At 41.1% G+C, this 20,918-nt stretch overlaps 2 protein-coding genes across 6 annotated transcripts in view; one reads left to right on the top strand and one right to left on the bottom strand.

Annotated features, from left to right (window-relative positions):
- The window catches only part of LOC139459512 (uncharacterized), a 177,332-nt gene that overhangs the window by 12,882 nt on the left and 143,532 nt on the right, over positions 1-20,918 (bottom strand). For all 5 annotated transcript variants that reach the window (XM_071241015.1, XM_071241018.1, XM_071241017.1 and 2 more), the window contains 9 exons: positions 18,608-18,760; positions 17,533-17,706; positions 16,582-16,607; positions 6,111-6,201; positions 5,700-5,867; positions 4,669-4,698; positions 3,981-4,142; positions 2,582-2,629; positions 802-957 (listed from right to left, as the gene is read on the bottom strand). In XM_071241015.1, the coding sequence (XP_071097116.1) occupies positions 802-957; positions 2,582-2,629; positions 3,981-4,142; positions 4,669-4,698; positions 5,700-5,867; positions 6,111-6,201; positions 16,582-16,607; positions 17,533-17,706; positions 18,608-18,760 (1,008 nt within the window). The remainder of the gene's footprint in view (positions 1-801; positions 958-2,581; positions 2,630-3,980; positions 4,143-4,668; positions 4,699-5,699; positions 5,868-6,110; positions 6,202-16,581; positions 16,608-17,532; positions 17,707-18,607; positions 18,761-20,918) is intronic.
- The window catches only part of LOC139459513 (coiled-coil-helix-coiled-coil-helix domain-containing protein 5-like), a 433,260-nt gene continuing 427,804 nt past the window's right edge, over positions 15,463-20,918 (top strand). Inside the window, exon 1 of the mRNA XM_071241020.1 lies at positions 15,463-15,521. The gene's annotated coding sequence lies outside the window, so the exon portion shown is untranslated. The remainder of the gene's footprint in view (positions 15,522-20,918) is intronic.

Consider the following 20,918-nt stretch of genomic DNA (forward strand, 5'->3'; position numbering starts at 1 on the left):
TACATTGTCACACCCATATTTAAACCGATTCTGTCGTACATTGTCACACCCGTAGTTAAGACAGCACTGTCATACATTGTCACACCCATACTTAAACCGACTCTGTCGTACATTGTCACACCCGTATTTAAGGCAGCCCTATTGTACATTGTCACACCCATATTTAAACCGATTCTGTCGTACATTGTCACACCCGTAGTTAAGACAGCACTGTCGTATATTGTCCCACTCGTATTTAAACCAATACTGTCATACATTGTCATACCCATACTTAAACCAACACTGTCATACATTGTCATACCCATATTTAAGGCAGCACTGTCGTACATTGTCACACCCATATTTAAACCGATTCTGTCGTACATTGTCACACCCGTAGTTAAAACTGGACTGTTGTATATTGTCACACCTGTATTTAAGGCAGCACTGCAGTACACTGTCACACTCGTATCTAAGGCACCAGTGTCATACATTGTCACACCCGTATTTAAGGCAGCACTGTTGTACATTGTCACACCAGTATTTAAACCAATACTGTCATACATTGTCATACCCATACTTAAACCAACACTGTCGTACATTGTCACACCCATACTTAAACCGACTCTGTCATACATTGTCACACCCGTATTTAAACAGACTCTGTCGTACATTGTCACACCCGTATTTAAGGCAGCACTGTTGTACATTGTCACACCCGCATTTAAGGCAGCATACACCTTGCCACTAATTAGATGAAAGTTAAGGTATTACAAGTCAGACAAGCAACCTAGTATGATATAAAGACAACAAAGCACCCACTTGCTGCACAGTCAGTGATGTTCTTATTGGTCAGCATGTCCGTGAAGACGGCTTGACATGTGCATGGATCCACATGACACATGGCACATGGATCCCTCCCACAAGTCTGGGTCTCACACACGTTGGGGCACAATCTGGGGGGGCAGGCAGGCTCCGCTGGAAACAGACACAAAGCAGGAATAGGATAATCCCATATCAAGCATATTTTGCACACTGAGATATACATTGTTCGATAAGCTATTGCACATTTGCCAAGACACGGTTTCCCAGGTAAATTTAAAGTAAACAGACTGTTAAATGATGGACAACATGGCATTCCAAGAGCTAAGTTGGACATGAGTGTAGCAAGGTGTCTCTGTAGTCAAACCTGAAGGTTTGATAAACTGGAAGATTTCATTCATTATGAATTAACCCTAAGACCAATGAGACCATTAATGGTAGCATATCATAATTCCACTGTGTTGGTAAACATGAGAATTTATCATATGATGGGTAGTATTTTTGGTGAGATAAACAAACAAAAGAGGTCTTAATTCTAACAGGGCCTACACTTTCAATGAGCATCATACATTCAACCTGTGCTTAACATTTCCAATAAGATGTCCTAATGTGTGGGAGCTTCTGCAAACAAACATGCCTGCAAATCAATTGGCTCTGTTTAATAAATGACACAGGTCAATGTAATATAAGTATGTGACCTTGACCTTTACCAACTCCTGTACTTTATTCATATGTACTTCCAAAGCAGCAAATGCACACATCTGTTAGTTTAAGCATTACATAATGTCATAAAGACTTAATTTCTGTTGTGTGTTTTGGTATCATAGATATCAAACACAAACAAATATATTTTTTATTCCTAACACATCTAATTGACATGATGACACACTCTATATGCTATATGATGGAGGTCTGTAAATAATCGAGTCTGGACACGACAATCCTGCGATTGATAATATCATCAATGATCTACGCAATCGGGATCCGATGACATGCATCAACAAAGACAGTAAGCCTGATGGCCCGATCCTGTTAGTTGCCTCTTATGAAAAACAGTTGTCTGTTATAAACATGGGTTGCTGAAGACCATATTCTAACCTGGATCTTCATGGGGTACAAGAATGGATTGCTGAAGACCTATTCTAACCAGATCTTCATGGGGGACAAGAATGGGCTGCTGAAGACCCTTTTCTAACCCGGATCTTCATGGGGGACAGGAATGGGCTGCTGAAGACCCTATTCTAACCCGGATCTTTATGGGGACAAGAATGGGCTGCTGAAGACCCTTTTCTAACCCGGATCTTCATGGGGGACAGGAATGGGCTGCTGAAGACCCTATTCTAACCCGGATCTTCATGGGGACAAGAATGGGCTGCTGAAGACCCTATTCTAACCCGGATCTTCATGGGGACAAGAATGGGCTGCTGAAGACCCTATTCTAACCCGGATCTTCATGGGGACAAGAATGGGCTGCTGAAGACCCTATTCTAACCCGGATCTTCATGGGGACAAGAATGGGCTGCTGAAGACCCTATTCTAACCCGGATCTTCATGGGGACAAGAATGGGCTGCTGAAGACCCTATTCTAACCCGGATCTTCATGGGGGACAAGAATGGGCTGCTGAAGACCCTATTCTAACCCGGATCTTCATGGGGGACAAGAATGGGCTGCTGAAGACCCTATTCTAACCCGGATCCACTACTAATGTCTTCTGAGACTTCTGGGGGACTCCTGATTCCTAGCTGAGTTCCCCTAGTGCTGCACATCACTGAACCTTACCTTGACACGAGGCCTTGGGTTCTGCATACATCACAGCACACTCATCCTCTGCAAGGAAGACATAACAATAATAATCCTCCTAACAATGAGACATAAGTGATTAGCCTTTTCATAAAAATTCAGCAACATTAACAGAGTGTTCTATGCTCAACACCTTCACTGTAGATAAAGTAGAGTATTGCCTACCCACTCCAGATACCCTCTGTATCAATCTCATTAAAATCAGATGTTTTACTCCAATACAACACCACTCTGTGCAAAGATTGACATCTTCACAGAAGCTTGTGTCAGGCAAACTCATTTATAAATGAAATCATGTATAAATATCCACAACAATATGAATAGTGTGGCTTTATTTTTTTGCATTCAGAACTCCCCAAATATATTCATTTTCAATGTACAGAAATCAGATCTGATTTTAATGCCTTATACATATATACTTCTGAAAACAATATGGGATTGCATACATCAATGGCCATGGCTATGTACCATCGAGTTTGTGACATCAGTAAATGTTAATAATGATTGTGACCCTGTCTTGCAATGTCTGCATGCGTTTGAGGATTCTGATGGTAGCTCTTTGGATTAGAAGTCACTCCACTTGCAGAGCTGCAGAGAGTTGGTCCAGATTGTGATGCCCCCCCCCATCTCTCATCAATTGCCTCACAATACAACTCAAGATAACTGTAAAACCTATAGATGATGGCCCTAAACTTGACGATCTGAAGCTAACCATTAATGCTGAGAGTCTTATCTTAAAGTCTTCAAAGCATTTGTCATCTTTATTTTTATGACTTGAAAAGATTTTGCGTATGCAAATTATATAGCCTTGAATTCAAACTTTGAAATAAAGATATTAACACAAAACTTACATGGTATGTTCAATACCTGACATCAAGTTTTGCTTGTTTCATGTGCTCACAGTTGTTCTACTTCTGACATGAGGAAGTATATAAATATGGCAAGAAGGATTGAAAAAGGTTAATGTTTGAAACTTCATATGCAAATCCAACAATGAGAAAGTCAATGATCCAAGATGCCATTATTACCATATAACTGTAGCGTTCTCATCTACATCTCCTATCACATGGGGTAAAAGACTTACTCATGTTCAAATATTAGAAAATATGACAACAATCAATGTGCAGGTGTGCGTCATCCACAAAGCGTTGATAGTACTACAGCACTCGTAAGCCTATGATTAACTATAGAGTTAACTATGATAGGTTGTAATGCTTGGAAGGTCGTATTGCTAGGAAGGCTTTATATTTTCAGAACCCAGCGTTTTTGAAATAATAGCACAGGATCCTATTTTATGAGACATTAACAACCCTGACAGAGATGCAGGAGTGAGGCGATGGAGACATCATGGAACGAGGGGGAGTGGAACATAACCTACCGCCACATGTTTCCACCTCCTCAGTCTCCATCATGAACTTGTGGCTGCAGTCTGGTGAGCACAGGTTGACCACACAGGTGGCATTGGGGTTGCCGGGACACACCTTGCCCATGCACGTATCAAGGCAGCTCAAGTTGGGGGTGCCCCCATTGCTGCAGTTCACTGAAATACACATGCATATACTGAAGGTTGCACAGATAAAGAGGGAATGTTGATATTAGATGTTTGTTGTTTAACTCTACACTCAGCAATGTTTCAGCCATATGACAGCAGTCTGTCTATAATCAAGACAAGACACTCCAGTGACTCACATTATGAGCATCGATCTATGCAATTTGGATATGATGACATGCATCAACCAAGTCAGCAAGCCTGACCACCTGAATCCATTAGTCACCTCTTACAAAGCGTAGTCACCTTTTACGGAAAGCATGGGTTCGTGAAGAACTATTCTACCCCGGATCTTCACGGGTTGATATTAGATGCATTTGTTTTATTGCAAACCAGTAGACAACTGTACACATGAGTTGCAGGTACTGGGGAGGTGACAGTACTCACTACCTCACTGTACCATGTACAACTACTGTGTGGGAAGAAGCAAGCGTAATGTTACAGTTACTTCATTACAAACATGACATACGTATTCCATTCGTTACAAGATGAACAAGGTTGTGTATATATATCTTACCTGCTTGGCCTTCGTTGACTGTATATTGTCCTGAAACATTGACATGAAATGTAAAACATACCCACAAGGACATGAATGGTAATATTTGCCATGACACCTCAGTCATGGTAAACTGAACAGTTAACTCATGAAATTCCACAACAATTTACAATGTTATCATGGATAAAACCACTGTGCATTTTGTGACTTAATTGTCCACACATATTTGTGAAATTATTTTACTGGTTTCCTTCCTGCCTGAGCATGTCAAGTCTATGACCCATTAGTCCTCACAGTGATGGCCAGATCACAGGACAAGAGACAAGTCCTAACAGTGATGGCCAGATCAGTGGACAAGAGACAAGTCCTCACAGTGATGGCCAGATCACTGGACAAGAGACAAGTCCTCACAGTGATGGCCAGATCACTGGACAAGAGACAAGTCCTCACAGTGATGGCCAGATCACTGGACAAGAGACAAGTCCTCACAGTGATGGCCAGATCACTGGACAAGAGACAAGTCCTCACAGTGATGGCCAGATCAGTGGGAAAGAGACAAGTCCTCACAGTGATGGCCAGATCAGTGGACAAGAGACAAGTCCTCACAGTGATGGCCAGATCACTGGACAAGAGACAAGTCCTCACAGTGATGGCCAGATCACTGGACAAGAGACAAGTCCTCACAGTGATGGCCAGATCACTGGACAAGACACAAGTCCTCACAGTGATGGCCAGATCAGTGGACAAGAGACAAGTACTCACAGTGATGGCCAGATCAGTGGACAAGAGACAAGTCCTCACAGTGATGGCCAGATCACTGGACAAGAGACAAGTCCTCACAGTGATGGCCAGATCACTGGACAAGACACAAGTACTCACAGTGATGGCCAGATCAGTGGACAAGAGACAAGTCCTCACAGTGATGGCCAGATCACTGGACAAGAGACAAGTCTTTATCGGGGTCTTGTATGGACACTGATGTATGGACACTGATGTATGGAAACTGATTTAGGGCTGATGCTTTTCATAATGGAAACAATTATCACGCTCACCATCATCCTGACAGATCACACCATACTTCTTTGCAAGGCTGCCCTGTATAGGCTGGCCATCCCCGCTGACACACCAACAGTAACCATGGTGACACTGCATGGAAGTGTACTTCTCGGCAGAGCATGTTGGGACATTGAAGCCACTAATGTGGGGGTTGGCAAACACATCTGTAAAACATAAGATATTCAGTTATCAAGAGAATCATAAAAGTATATTTTGCATTACCCGACATTCTGCACACATGAGTGCATTGACCACCAGACTGCTTAGTGCTGATGGCAGACATGGAGACAGTAAGGGTGCCTGTGGGAGACACAGGTCCCTCAGTTACAGTTTACGAGCATGGTACAAGAAGTAGTTGATGTCATGTTTTCTTCTTGTCATACAAAGGAAGCTAGAGGGGAACTTACATCTGCACTCAGCCCAGTGAGCACATTTGCCATGTGTACAGCTGTAGTCAATGCCAAGGCTACACTTCTGTTGGTCACCACACTCCTCCATCTGTCAAGTAAAAGTCAACACATGTTCATGGTCAGGAGGTATTGGCTGAATGGAGGTGGGCTTTTTCATGCAGCTTGATTATTGTGCCTGTGTCTGTGTCTGAAATATTGTGTGACTAGCATGTTTCTCCCTATATCACATATTGTATTTATCATGTCACGAGACTTAACATTCCCTTTTATCATTATGTTGTTGCTTTTAGCATGAATTCACACAATTGAGTGAGGAGGAGGTGATATATGTAAGTAAGGATCAGACATGGATGAACAACTCCTTTATTACAAGAGGAGCAGCATTCACACAATTGAGTGAGGAAGAGGTGATATATGTAAGTAAGGATAAGACATGGATGAACAACGCCATTATTACAAGAGGAGCAGCATTCACACAATTGAGTGAGGAAGAGGTGATATATGTAAGTAAAGATAAGACATGGATGAACAACGCCATTATTACAAGAGGAGCAGCATTCACACAATTGAGTGAGGAAGAGGTGATATATGTAAGTAAGGATAAGACATGGATGAACAACGCCTTTATTACAAGAGGAGCAGCATTCACACAATTGAGTGAGGAGGAGGTGATATATGTAAGTAAGGATAAGACATGGATGAACAACGCCTTTATTACAAGAGGAGCAGCATTCACACAATTGAGTGAGGAAGAGGTGATATATGTAAGTAAGGATAAGACATGGATGAACACCGCCTTTATTACAAGAGGAGCAGCATTCACACAACTGAGTGAGGAAGAGGTGATATATGTAAGTAAGGATAAGACATGGATGAACAACGCCATTATTACAAGAGGAGCAGCATTCACACAATTGAGTGAGGAAGAGGTGATATATGTAAGTAAGGATAAGACATGGATGAACACCGCCTTTATTACAAGAGGAGCAGCATTCACACAATTGAGTGAGGAAGAGGTGATATATGTAAGTAAGGATAAGACATGGATGAACACCGCCTTTATTACAAGAGGAGCAGCATTCACACAATTGAGTGAGGAGGAGGTGATATATGTAAGTAAGGATAAGACATGGATGAACAACTCCTTTATTACAAGAGGAGCAGCATTTCGGTGTTCATCCATATATCTTATCCATACTTAGTACTCCATCTTCAATATGCCTCTCCAAGAAGAGGTGATATATACGGTACTGTAAATTTTGAAAATAATGCGAGCGTGAATTAAATGCGAAAATTGCGAGTGGTCTTGGTTAGCATTATTAAACATTGCATTCATATCAACAATAAGATATTTTGGATAGCAGAAATACCAACTTAGACATACGCTGAAAACAAACAACTATGTATTCCACATCACTGTTTTTTAAGCGGCCTTTGTAACAAGTGTATAACAAGTGTCATTCAAACACTAATTAAATCCTGTGAATTGTCACTGCTTGGGTCAAGACAAGAGTTCAACTCACTTATGTCATAACTGATCACACCTGCAAGTCCAAACAGACGCCACCCACGCAACACAGTGTCTGTGTTATTTGCGACTGTATCATGGAACTGTTCTAGGTGAACAATACCTTCCAAATGACGTGCTGGTTTTCTTGGGGAATTAGTCAGCAAAGAGCCAGAGCCACAGGAGACTAATCACAATTTTATTTACAAGAACAATTAACAATTTACAATTTATACTTAGATAATAACAGAGGGTGCCACAGAGAGTCGGTACACACTCTGGGCTGTGGGAGAGAGGTCTGCTTGGTAAGAGAGTCAAACCCCTTCTCTGCTAGAACTTGGCTACAGTATGTATTTAATGAAAGTTTGAACAATAGAAAGGAATGTGATTGGTTGATACACGATTGGTTGTGTCCTATGCTAAATGGATGGCTGGACAGAGGGGAATACTAAATCCTGTTAATCCTGTTGGACTGGCACTAATCTTGTTGACATATTTACTGGATGCTTTGAAAGAGATTAGGGTGTCACTATAGATGAGCTTGTGTGGGGCTAATCCTTAATGCCCTATAGACGAGCTTGTATGGGGGCTAATCATTAATGCACTATAGACGAGCTTGTATGGGGCTAATCCTTAATGAGTCTTAATTGAAGTAATGTTATTCTAATATACCCCGGTAGGTGATGACAGATATACTTAAATAAATATCCTTTGTCTGGGAGATGGGATCTTGATACCTTAGGCTAGCAACCATCTAAAAAGCTATAACTGAAACTGCTGATATTTTATATATGCATTTTACCTGATGATAATTATTACTTGCTAAACTATAATTATATGAAATGGTGTATAAATATTACACCATGATAACTCATAAAAGCACTTGATGTAGATCTAATTATTATAAGATAACTTAGTATAAATGTTAACCATGATAACTTCCCCTCCGTCTGAAAAAGTTTGGACCCCAAACGTGTAAAAATAAAAATAATGAAGGCTTAGATGGACAATGTATAAAGTTAAACTGGTAGTAGTGAATAATAATTATTATAGAGTCTCTTTGATATAAGGAAAACATAATATAAAAATGCTGTCATCAGGGAATCTGGATGTGGAGCTGGCTTGTCTTGGCACTCTGTACTGGTGGTTTTATGGGTGATGTAGGAGGCCTTGAGTTCCACATCCTGGATTGGGGTTGTAAGGTAGTAAGCTGTGTCCATGGAGGTTTTACATGGAAACAAAGAAAAGAGAGTTAGCATGTTCAAATAATATGTCATATATAAATACTTCCTCAGTTTGTCTGTAATAACTAGAAAATAAAACAAATATGATAATTAAGATGTAAAAGATCAGTACATAATTATTACTAAACGGTGTCATGGCCAGGAAGAATGTATTGGCGGCAAATTACAAAAGTATATCATGAGAAAAATAGTAATATCCTTCTATTTTTGGATACAATCATTAGACGAATTATATATACATATATGTGCATGTGCATATAACAAGTGCATCGATTTATTACACTAATACGGTATACAAAAGGTGTTAGAAAGGTGTATATCCTTTTTAGAATTCTTTGTTAGTTTTCGTAACTATTTGGTTTGTTTCGCTTTGATTTTCGTTCGGTTCAATGTGATAGGGTTTGGTTTATTTTGCTTCGGTACGGTTTGCTTCGCTTCGGTATGGTTTGGGTTCGATTCGCAGTATGGTTTGCTTCGCTTCGGTACGGTTTGGGTTCGATTCGCAGTATGGTTTGCTTCGCTTCGGTGCGGTTTGGGTTTTGATTCGCAGTACGGTTTGCTTCGCTTCGGTGCGGTTTGGGTTTCGATTCGTGGTACGGTTTGCTTCGCTTCAGTGCGGTTTGGGTTTCGATTCGCAGTATGGTTTGCTTCGCTTCGGTGCAGTTTGGGTTTCGATTCGCAGTATGGTTTGCTTCGCTTCGGTGCGGTTTGGGTTTCGATTCGCAGTATGGTTTGCTTCGCTTCGGTGCGGTTTGGGTTTCGATTCGCAGTATGGTTTGCTTCGCTTCGCTTCGGTGCGGTTTGGGTTTCAATTCGCAGTATGGTTTGCTGTGTGTCATTTCACTTCGCTTTTGAGATTGGTTGATCAGGTCAATGCTCCAAATTTGTTGTGATACAAATAACTCAGATGATCAGGCTGATGCCATTTGTTCTCAACTGGCGACCCATAGTGAAAGGACTGGACACAAGAAAACATAACAAGATACATCTAATAGCTGTATCGTGATTTGCACCGTTTATTCAGGAGATTTTGTATTTTGATCAAGAATATGTTCAATTGGCAGCTGTCGGTATATATGGGGAGTAGATCACCGTATGGTTGAGTGGTACCACAATTTATGTAATTCGAATATGATTCACGGTAGAAAAAGGTGTTGATATTTCCAAAGTCTTTATGTGGAAAAATACCCCTTTTGGATTTATAAATTGGTGCTGCCTCTGGATCATATGGAGGATTATCTTTTAGACAGCACCACTTACAGAGATCCTGCCAGCTATCGTCAAGGTAGCGCTGTATGAGGTGGGGAGGAACACTTTCAAAATAGCATGTGAATTGATCAGGATTTTCTTTATATGAGACCTTGACATAGCAGTCTCCTTGAATAATTTCAATGCCCAGAACTCTTTCTATTTTATGATTTACTTTTCGTAGGTGTTTTGGAAAAAACAGATATGGTTTGACATCTAATTCTATGCATGGTTTGGTGTTGTCTTGCTTGACATTTCCTGACATTGTATTCCCTGACAGAACATTGACTGATTTATTGTCTTGTGCTGATTCCTTTTGGTCGAAAAACTTATGATTCTTCAGTGGACGTTTTCGTCGTTTACCTGACATACTTCTTTTGAGGTGAAATTCTCTCCGAATGGAGTCTGGAATGCTGCTGCCATACTCCCATGTGTTTCCTCTTTCTGGATCCTTCCATTTTACTCTGTAGTAGATTTTGCCATTTGCTCTCTTGGAACTAACAATTGAGTGGATGTCCTCTGGATTGAAGACCTGAGGGATATCCTTGGTTTGATTACCTGATGTTGGACTTGGAGGTTGTACCTGGCTGTCGTCGGGTTGTTTTCTGGATTTGGGCTGGTGATGCTTACTATTCACTCCTCTTTTCCCTTTGTTTACCTTTTCATTTACCTTGGTTGGAGGAATAGGACCTGGTGTGGCATGATTTTCCTCCATTGTTGTCGTTCTGGAACCTGCAGGTTTTGCTGTTGTGTTTGGAGCAGGGTTTTTCTTCTTTGTTGGGGTCTTTTGCTTCGAACTCTTGTTGCTGGAAGTGCCTGCCTTCGTTTTGGAATTGACCTTCTTACCTTTCTGTTGTGGAGGTGATTGATCAGCGGTTTGGTAAGTTGAACTTGTTGATGGGGAATTGTTGCTGTCAGGCTGTGAATCACTGACTGGTTCCTCATTGTCATCCATGACTCCTGAATCTATGTTACTGGTGTCATTGAGGTATGGTTCTGGAGGATACTGTGGACGATCAGCAGGATCAAAATATGGCTTCAGACGGTTGGCATGGACCAGTGGTTTGTGTATTTTGTCGTCAGAACTTCGGCGTAGTTTGTAGGTATAATTTGGACCTGTATGGACGATATAATAGCAACCATACCACTTTTTGGTTAATTTGTTGGAAAGGCCTTTTTCAACTTTTTGACAGTAAAGCCAAACTCTTTGACCTGGGGCGAATTCTGGTTCTTTAGCCTTTCTATTATATTGTTCTGAATACACCTCCTTAGCCCGAGCAGTGTTTTCAGCTGCGATTGTTCTAGTGATTTCAAGCTCCTCAAGCAAATTGGAAAGATAACTTTTGTTATTGTGGCCTAAATTTTCTTTTGGAATTAATGCTACATCTTGTGGAGCTCTCATTTCCCGGCCGAAAAGCATAACATATGGGGATTTTTGAGTTGATGAATTTGGAGCCATCCGATAGGCCATCATGATGCCAGGAATGAAACGGGGCCAATCATTTTGAGACTTGTTACAATAGGCTCTTAGTGATTGATTGATGTAAGAGTTGAGCCTTTCTACACAGCTGTTTGTTTGAGGATGGTATGGGCTGGTATGGGTAAATTTAATTGCCAAAAGTTCACAAATTGCTTTGATGAGTTTGGACATGAAGTTCTGACCTCTGTCTGAAATTAAGGTCCTTGGTGCGCCATACCGACAAAATATTTCTCTGACGAGAACATCTGCTACTTCTTTGGCTTCTTGGGTCCGAAGTGGGAAGGCTTCACACCATCTGGATGATGCATCTGTGATAACCAAAATGTACTTGTACTTATCTGGAGTTGTTGGCAGGGGACCGAGAATGTCAACGTGCCATCGGGTGAAGACCTCTTCTACAGGTAGTGGACGAAGTGGTGCCTTCTTGCCATGGTAGTGCCTCTTGGTCTGTTGACATACCTCACATGTCTGGACATAAGTAGCAATATCGCTGTACATTTTGGGCCAGTAGTACTTAGGTCTCATGGTGTTGTGCATCCTTTCTTTCCCATGGTGGCAACCGCCAAACTCTGAGTCATGATAGGATTGCAGGACTTGATTTCTGAGGGTTCTTGGGACTGCCAGCTGTTTAATGAACTTGTCTGCGTGGCCTTTCTGTCTTTGTGGAACGAATCTGTATAGGATGCCTTCATCAATTTCAAAAGTATTGGCTTCGATAAGAATCTTTTGACGATCCTTTTCATTTTGTGGAAGGACATCATCCTCTTTGTAGTCAAAGATTTGGATGAAATCTGGACAAATCCTTTGTAGGTGACGTAAATTTGGATGTTCTTTTATACTTACTTCAACCAATGTGTCTTGGGTAACATCAGCATTTGTAGCATGTAATGCTGCGACAACATTAACTGGTACTGACTGATAATCCTCTTCATATTCAAAGGTGACTGACCAATGTGTTGTCTGTGTGTCTGATTCTAAGTGATTGACAATAGGTGTGCAAATATCCTCAGTCTGAGTTGTCTGTGTGACTTGTGTGGATGAATGGGTGTTTGGCAAGATTGTGGTACTGCTAGTTGATTTGCTTTGCTGAGTTGAAGTTACTGAGAAGACTGTTTTCTCAGCATCTTCTTCTGTCTGATCATTACAGTTAATATTTTCCTCATATTCCCTACGTGAGAGAGCATCGGCATTCCCATTGGCTTTGCCGCTGCGATGAACAATGTCAAAAGTGTAGGTAGAAAGTTCCAAAGACCATCGCCCTAACCTACCTGTGGCATCCTTGATGGATTTCAGCCATTTCAATGCTATATGATCAGTGTAGACTGTGAATTTGGAATTTGCAAGGTATGGACGAAAGGATCTAATGGCTTCAACTAGAGCTAAGCCTTCCTTTTCTGTAATGCTCCAGTTCTTTTCGCTGCCATGAAGAGCTCTACCACCAAAAGCTATTGGATGTTCATTATTTTTCTCGTCTTTTTGACTCAAAACAAAACCTATGCTCATATCACTGGCATCAGTTGCAAGAAGAAATTCTTTGTCAAAATTTGGATACGCCAGAACAGGTGTATTACTCATAGCATGTTTGAGGGTGTTGAATGCCTGATCACACTCAAGTGACCATTGGAACTTTGGTTTCTTTCCTACTTCTGCCTCTGAATGCTTCTTTAGCAAGGCATTCAGTGGAAGCGCTATGTGAGCGTAATTTTTCACATACTTCCTGTAGAAGTTTGTGAGACCTAAGAAGGAGCGGATCTGCTTTTGTGATTTGGGCACTGGAAAGGTTCTAATTGCTTCAATCTTTTTGTCATCAACTTGAACACCTCCACATGATAAAACATGACCCAGAAAAGAAACTTTGTCCGTTGCAAAATTGCATTTGGATGGCTTTAGTGTCAATTTTGCCTGTTTCAGATAGTAAAATACTTGCTCCAGATGTTGGAGATGCTCTTCAAAGTTTTTGCTGTAAATTATCAAATCATCAATGTAGATCAGCGCAACCTTAAAAAGCAATTTTCTTAGCACTTTGCTCATGAGCTGTTGAAAACAAAGTGGGGAATTTGTCAAACCTTGGGGCAAACGTTTGAACTGATAAAGGCCTTGATGGGTGACGAAAGCAGTTTTATGCTTTGAATCTTCATGTAATGGCACTTGGAAGAAGCCATTAGCAAGGTCTAAAGTTGAGAAGATCTTAGCTTGTGCATTGGCTATGTTATCAACAACATCATCAAAAACTGGAAGAGGCCATGACATTGGTAAAGTGACAGAATTCAACTTTCTGTAGTCACAAACAAATCTAAATGAGCTATCACGTTTCTTGACTAGGATAATGGGAGCTGAATACATAGAAGTAGACTCCTCGATCAAATCATACTTCAGGAAATCATCTATAAGCTCTTCAGTGACTTTTTGGAGATGAGGGGATTGGCGATATGGTCTACACTTAACGGGTGGGTGGTCGCCAGTGTCAATGATATGCTGGTGCATGTCAGTCTTTCCTAAATCTGCAAGACTCGTTGAAAACATGTTTCTATTTTGTCCCAAAAATCTAAGTAGTCTGTGTCGTTGGTCTGGAGTCAGTTGTGTATTGGTCAAATCAAATCCTAATTCTTGTGCAATTTTAACATAATCCCTGGTGTCATTGTCTCTGTTCTCATTGTCGGTGTTAACGGTACTGATGAATGGTTGGTCAGAGCCGATTTCAAAAACAGAGTCTTGGTCAATGTAACTAAATTTGCCTACAACTGTACCCTTGTCAAGAACTTTTTCTTCTTGGGAGGGATTCATAAGCCTAAATGTAGCAGTTTTGCTTTTCACTTTGGAAAGAGTTCTACCACCTGCTACTTCAGAATGAGCAGTGAGGGAAGCAATGGGTTCAATCAGGATGAGGGAATCCTCTTTGACCTCTGATAGTCTAATCTTGAAATGAATTTCACTCTGAGGGGGGATGTAAATCTGATCTATTGTTTTTGCTAATCCACTAATCTCTTGCACTGAATTGGCTATGAAATTGATATATTGCCTATCTGAGGTGCTGTTGTTGAGTATCAAGGAATGACAGCTATAATCTAAGACTGCATCATTGTCATCAAGGAAGTTCTCACCTAGTATCACTGCTTCTGGTAGTGTAGGCAGAACATAGAATCTTTGAGAAAATTCCTGATCCTCAATGACAAAATCTAACACAACTGAACCTAACACTTTATGCAATTCGCCGCCAACACCTTTAACCTGTGGAAAGGGTGAGTTTCCAAGAGTAAGGTTTTCAAAAGCTGTGCTCAGAAAAGCAGACGAAATACAAGAAATGGATGCCCCTGTATCTACTAAACAATTTGTTGTTTTTGTGCCAAATTTTGCCTGAATTACACTTTTGGCAAGGGGCGTAACTAAAGACACTGTTGGAATTTCACTTTCGAAGTTACTTTCCATACCAGACTCCATATTTGCCATGACACCTATTAGTATGTACCGTACTAAATTAAAGGAAGACAAGTAATCAACAATGTAGTACTTACAATATTTGAAGACTTTTTCTTCCTTTGTTGGTGTCTTTGGAGGAGTTGGTTGTCTTTAATCCAGTGTTGAGGTCAGAGGTAGATGCAGCTTGCTTGTTATTCCATCAGATGATCACGGTTGGACATGTCCTCCAATGGGTTCTTGTAGTTGGTTGTAGTTAGTTCCTGGACTCCGTGGTTCCGAAAACGATGATTCTCCGCCAAATTATCATGGAACTGTTCTAGGTGAACAATACCTTCCAAATGACGTGCTGGTTTTCTTGGGGAATTAGTCAGCAAAGAGCCAGAGCCACAGGAGACTAATCACAATTTTATTTACAAGAACAATTAACAATTTACAATTTATACTTAGATAATAACAGAGGGTGCCACAGAGAGTCGGTACACACTCTGGGCTGTGGGAGAGAGGTCTGCTTGGTAAGAGAGTCAAACCCCTTCTCTGCTAGAACTTGGCTACAGTATGTATTTAATGAAAGTTTGAACAATAGAAAGGAATGTGATTGGTTGATACACGATTGGTTGTGTCCTATGCTAAATGGATGGCTGGACAGAGGGGAATACTAAATCCTGTTAATCCTGTTGGACTGGCACTAATCTTGTTGACATATTTACTGGATGCTTTGAAAGAGATTAGGGTGTCACTATAGATGAGCTTGTGTGGGGCTAATCCTTAATGCCCTATAGACGAGCTTGTATGGGGGCTAATCATTAATGCACTATAGACGAGCTTGTATGGGGCTAATCCTTAATGAGTCTTAATTGAAGTAATGTTATTCTAATATACCCCGGTAGGTGATGACAGATATACTTAAATAAATATCCTTTGTCTGGGAGATGGGATCTTGATACCTTAGGCTAGCAACCATCTAAAAAGCTATAACTGAAACTGCTGATATTTTATATATGCATTTTACCTGATGATAATTATTACTTGCTAAACTATAATTATATGAAATGGTGTATAAATATTACACCATGATAACTCATAAAAGCACTTGATGTAGATCTAATTATTATAAGATAACTTAGTATAAATGTTAACCATGATAACTGCATCAAAGGCCAACACCAGCCAGCGCACATATATTGTTTCAGCGGAAGTGATCTATTCAGCGCAAATAAGCTATTTGGTGTGTGATTGGATTAATGTAAGGTTGGATTAAAGTAAGAGTTCTCCTGTAAACCTGACAGAGGGCATTTTCTTTAGACATAAATCCACTAATGCTTGAGAGGAGGGGGTATCACATTCATATTGAGTTGCATTTTTGGCTAGGGACCAGTAGTCGCATTCTTTTGGAGACGCATAAATTTCACGATTTACAGTATGTGAGTATATTAAAGTGACCACATCTTTCACTCTCACCTCAGGCTCAGAGTCCCCTGATATTTGCCAAAGCCCAATAACTTTCTTCACTTTTTCATATTAAAATCAATCTCTCCAGTGATTCAAATCATAATCAAACCCAGCTGAACCTACCTTGCATGGATTAGCTTCTTCATGACCTGAAACACACCACACAGTATTAGATGAATGTGCTGAACGATGTCCCCGTGTACAACTTGAGTTGACAGTGTAACACACTGTCAGTATGGTAACAACATTTCTTACTCGAATCTACCACGCAAAATAACACACTACACTGCACATATGGTTGAAATATTCATAAAAGTTCTCTCGAAGTGACGGGAAAATACAGTCAAATATTAAATCCAGTCACGACTTAAGTTTTTAATCACTGCCCCTTGCATACATGAAAGGTCTTTTTCTACAAAACTGAACACCAAAAAGTGGGGTTCATCTTATACATGAGTAAATATGGTATCAATATGTTATTATCATTTGTAATTAGTAAGAATAACACACAAATGAATATAACACAATTGAAAATTTTAATTTTGAAATCCTTTTGACAATTATCATACGAAAACTTATGTTATATATTTATATACAGCACTTATCCACACATCTAGGCGCAAATGCGATTTATTTGTTCCCCGACCAGTGAACCCATATGTATTCCAGTTATCATTCAACTCCCTGGGGAGTACACAACCATGCCTAGCACAGGTGAACAGAGGCACATTTGCCCAGGGTGACATCACACGTTTTGACACCTGTGTTTCAGGTGTATGTACATATTCATGTTTCCACCATCTGATCATGTAAGGATGAGTGAGTTCTTTGGAGTACACAAGGTGAAAGTACTGTACACTACGGTTAGCGACAAGACTGTAAGGACCTTTATACACTGTTATTCCATAGGCTGAATAACACCCTGGTTATGAGCAGGAAACGATCTCAGCTCCTGGCACTAAGGCAGCTCTCGGCCACACCAGCCCATAATATCCTTTAACATGTTTTGTGAATAACAATATAGGTGGGAGATTTCTCACTAATTGTACATGAAGCTGTTACACTATAACTTACATTCCTCATAGCATTCTTCAACTGTGTTGAACTTGTTGTCATTGCCGTTACATCCACCGTACACAAACTTCTCGCAGCGGTTGCTGGTGTGGTTGTAGAACCACTTGGGCATGAACGCTCGGCACATCCCTGGTTTGGGGGCAAGCTGACAGTGGGGAGGAATACTTTCAGGCTCTGTGGAATTGGTACAACAAGAAATATATAAAGAGAGTCCAACACACACTGGCCAGGGCCTTTGTTAACAAAGTCATGATTACTCTGGCTGAGAAAACATCAGGAGGCATCATGAAGAAACATGGAATGGTTTTGAGATAACAATAAACTTGTTCCTTTTCATTTACCATTTGTATAACAAATATTTTTTCTATAGAAAACATATAGAACATTATCAATAAATTAAAAAAGGCAAATTATCTTCCCCAGTAAGTCTAGATGTGTGCAATGTTTCATTAAGAATTATTTAAATATTATAAGTCCATTACATTCCAGGACTGATGGGTAGAGACTATCATATTCAGTACATGTAGTTCTATGTATAACTTGCCGAGTTCTAATATCCTAGTTATACAGAAGGCATTAAATGTAAATGTCCTAGTTTAAATATTATGGTATTTTGCACCAATTCAAGTGTGTAAGAGGTTGGTACCTACATGACCAGACGCCGGTCAAGGCTCTCATGGGGATACATGTCATTTGTGATCATGTTCCAACATACACTGCAGTCTCCAGTGAACCCAGTAATAGCACATGTTGCACCCTAGACCAGGTTGGTTATGTGTGCAAGGTTGTATGTCAAACTATTGAAAAGAATTTCAGTTATGTTTTAGTTTGCAAAATGAAGTGACAGATAATGTTGTCGTTATGTGGGGATACTACCCTAGAGCCTGATTATGGTGCCCTTATGTGGGGATACTACCTTAGAGCCTGATTATGGTGCCCTTATGTGGGGATACTACCTTAGAGCCTGATTATGGTGCCCTTATGTGGGGATACTACCTTAGAGCCTGATTATGGTGTTATGTGGGGATACTACCTTAGAGCCTGATTATGGTGTTATGTGGAGAGCTCATCTTACCTTCCACTTGGCCAGGCTTCATGTGATCTCCCATTGTCATGTTTCTTGTCATGTTCATTGTCATGTTTCTTGTCATGTCACCCATCTTGTTCATGGTATGCTGGGCATGGGCAGTCTTCACTCGTTGACGATGCAGTTGACATTCCGTCAGTCCTGAAAGAAGAGAGGGCTATCGACTCACAAATGTGTGTGACCTATCTCCACTGCTACCTTCACTACATCCATGTACACAGCTACAGTTGTGTGTGCTACCTTCACTACATCCATGTACACAGCTACAGTTGTGTGTGCTACCTTCACTACATCCATGTACACAGCTACAGTTGTGTGTGCTACCTTCACTACATCCATGTACACAGCTACAGTTGTGTGTGCTACCTTCACTACATCCATGTACACAGCTACAGTTGTGTGTGCTACCTTCACTACATCCATGTACACAGCTACAGTTGTGTGTGTGCTACCTTCACCACATCCATGTACACAGCTACAGTTGTGTGTGTGACCTACCTTCACTACATCCATGTACACAGCTACAGTTGTGTGTGTGACCTACCTTCACTACATCCATGTACACAGCTACAGTTGTGTGTGTGCTACCTTCACTACATCCATGTACACAGCTACAGTTGTGTGTGCTACCTTCACTACATCCATGTACACAGCTACAGTTGTGTGTGTGACCTACCTTCACTACATCCATGTACACAGCTAGTTGTGTGTGTGCTACCTTCACTACATCCATGTACACAGCTACAGTTGTGTGTGTGCTACCTTCACCACATCCATGTACACAGCTACAGTTGTGTGTGTGACCTACCTTCACTACATCCATGTACACAGCTACAGTTGTGTGTGTGACCTACCTTCACTACATCCATGTACACAGCTACAGTTGTGTGTGTGCTACCTTCACTACATCCATGTACACAGCTACAGTTGTGTGTGCTACCTTCACTACATCCATGTACACAGCTACAGTTGTGTGTGTGCTACCTTCACTACATCCATGTACACAGCTAGTTGTGTGTGTGCTACCTTCACTACATCCATGTACACAGCTACAGTTGTGTGTGTGACCTACCTTCACTACATCCATGTACACAGCTACAGTTGTGTGTGCTACCTTCACTACATCCATGTACACAGCTACAGTTGTGTGTGTGCTACCTTCACTACATCCATGTACACAGCTACAGTTGTGTGTGCTACCTTCACTACATCCATGTGCACAGCTACAGTTGTGTGTGTGCTACCTTCACTACATCCATGTACACAGCTACAGTTGTGTGTGCTACCTTCACTACATCCATGTACACAGCTAGTTGTGTGTGTGCTACCTTCACTACATCCATGTACACAGCTACAGTTGTGTGTGCTACCTTCACCACATCCATGTACACAGCTACAGTTGAGTGTGTGCTACCTTCACTACATCCATGTACACAGCTACAGTTGTGTGTGTGACCTACCTTCACCACATCCATGTACACAGCTACAGTTGTGTGTGCTACCTTCACTACATCCGTGTACACAGCTACAGTTGTGTGTGCTACCTTCACTACATCCATGTACACAGCTACAGTTGTGTGTGCTACCTTCACTACATCCATGTACACAGCTAGTTGTGTGTGTGCTACCTTCACTACATCCATGTACACAGCTACAGTTGTGTGTGCTACCTTCACTACATCCATGTACACAGCTACAGTTGTGTGTGTGACCTACCTTCACTACATCCATGTACACAGCTACAGTTGTGTGTGCTACCTTCACTACATCCATGTACACAGCTACAGTTGTGTGTGTGACCTACCTTCACTACATCCATGTACACAGCTACAGTTGTGTGTGTGACCTACCTTCACTACATCCATGTACACAGCTACAATTGTGTGTGCTACCTTCACTACATCCATGTACACAGCTACAGTTGTGTGTGCTACCTTCACTACATCCATGTACACAGCTACAGTTGTGTGTGCTACCTTCACTACATCCGTGTACACAGCTACAGTTGTGTGTGCTACCTTCACTACATCCATGTACACAGCTACAGTTGTGTGTGTGCTACCTTCACTACATCCATGTACACAGCTACAGTTGTGTGTGCTACCTTCACTACATCCGTGTACACAGCTACAGTTGTGTGTGCTACCTTCACTACATCCGTGTACACAGCTACAGTTGTGTGTGCTACCTTCACTACATCCATGTACACAGCTACAGTTGTGTGTGCTACCTTCACTACATCCATGTACACAGCTACAGTTGTGTGTGCTACCTTCACTACATCCATGTACACAGCTAC

The sequence above is a fragment of the Haliotis cracherodii genome, unplaced genomic scaffold, assembly GCF_022045235.1.
Source record: "Haliotis cracherodii isolate W230 unplaced genomic scaffold, xgHalCrac1.p SCAF_13, whole genome shotgun sequence".
Classification (NCBI taxonomy): domain Eukaryota; kingdom Metazoa; phylum Mollusca; class Gastropoda; order Lepetellida; family Haliotidae; genus Haliotis; species Haliotis cracherodii.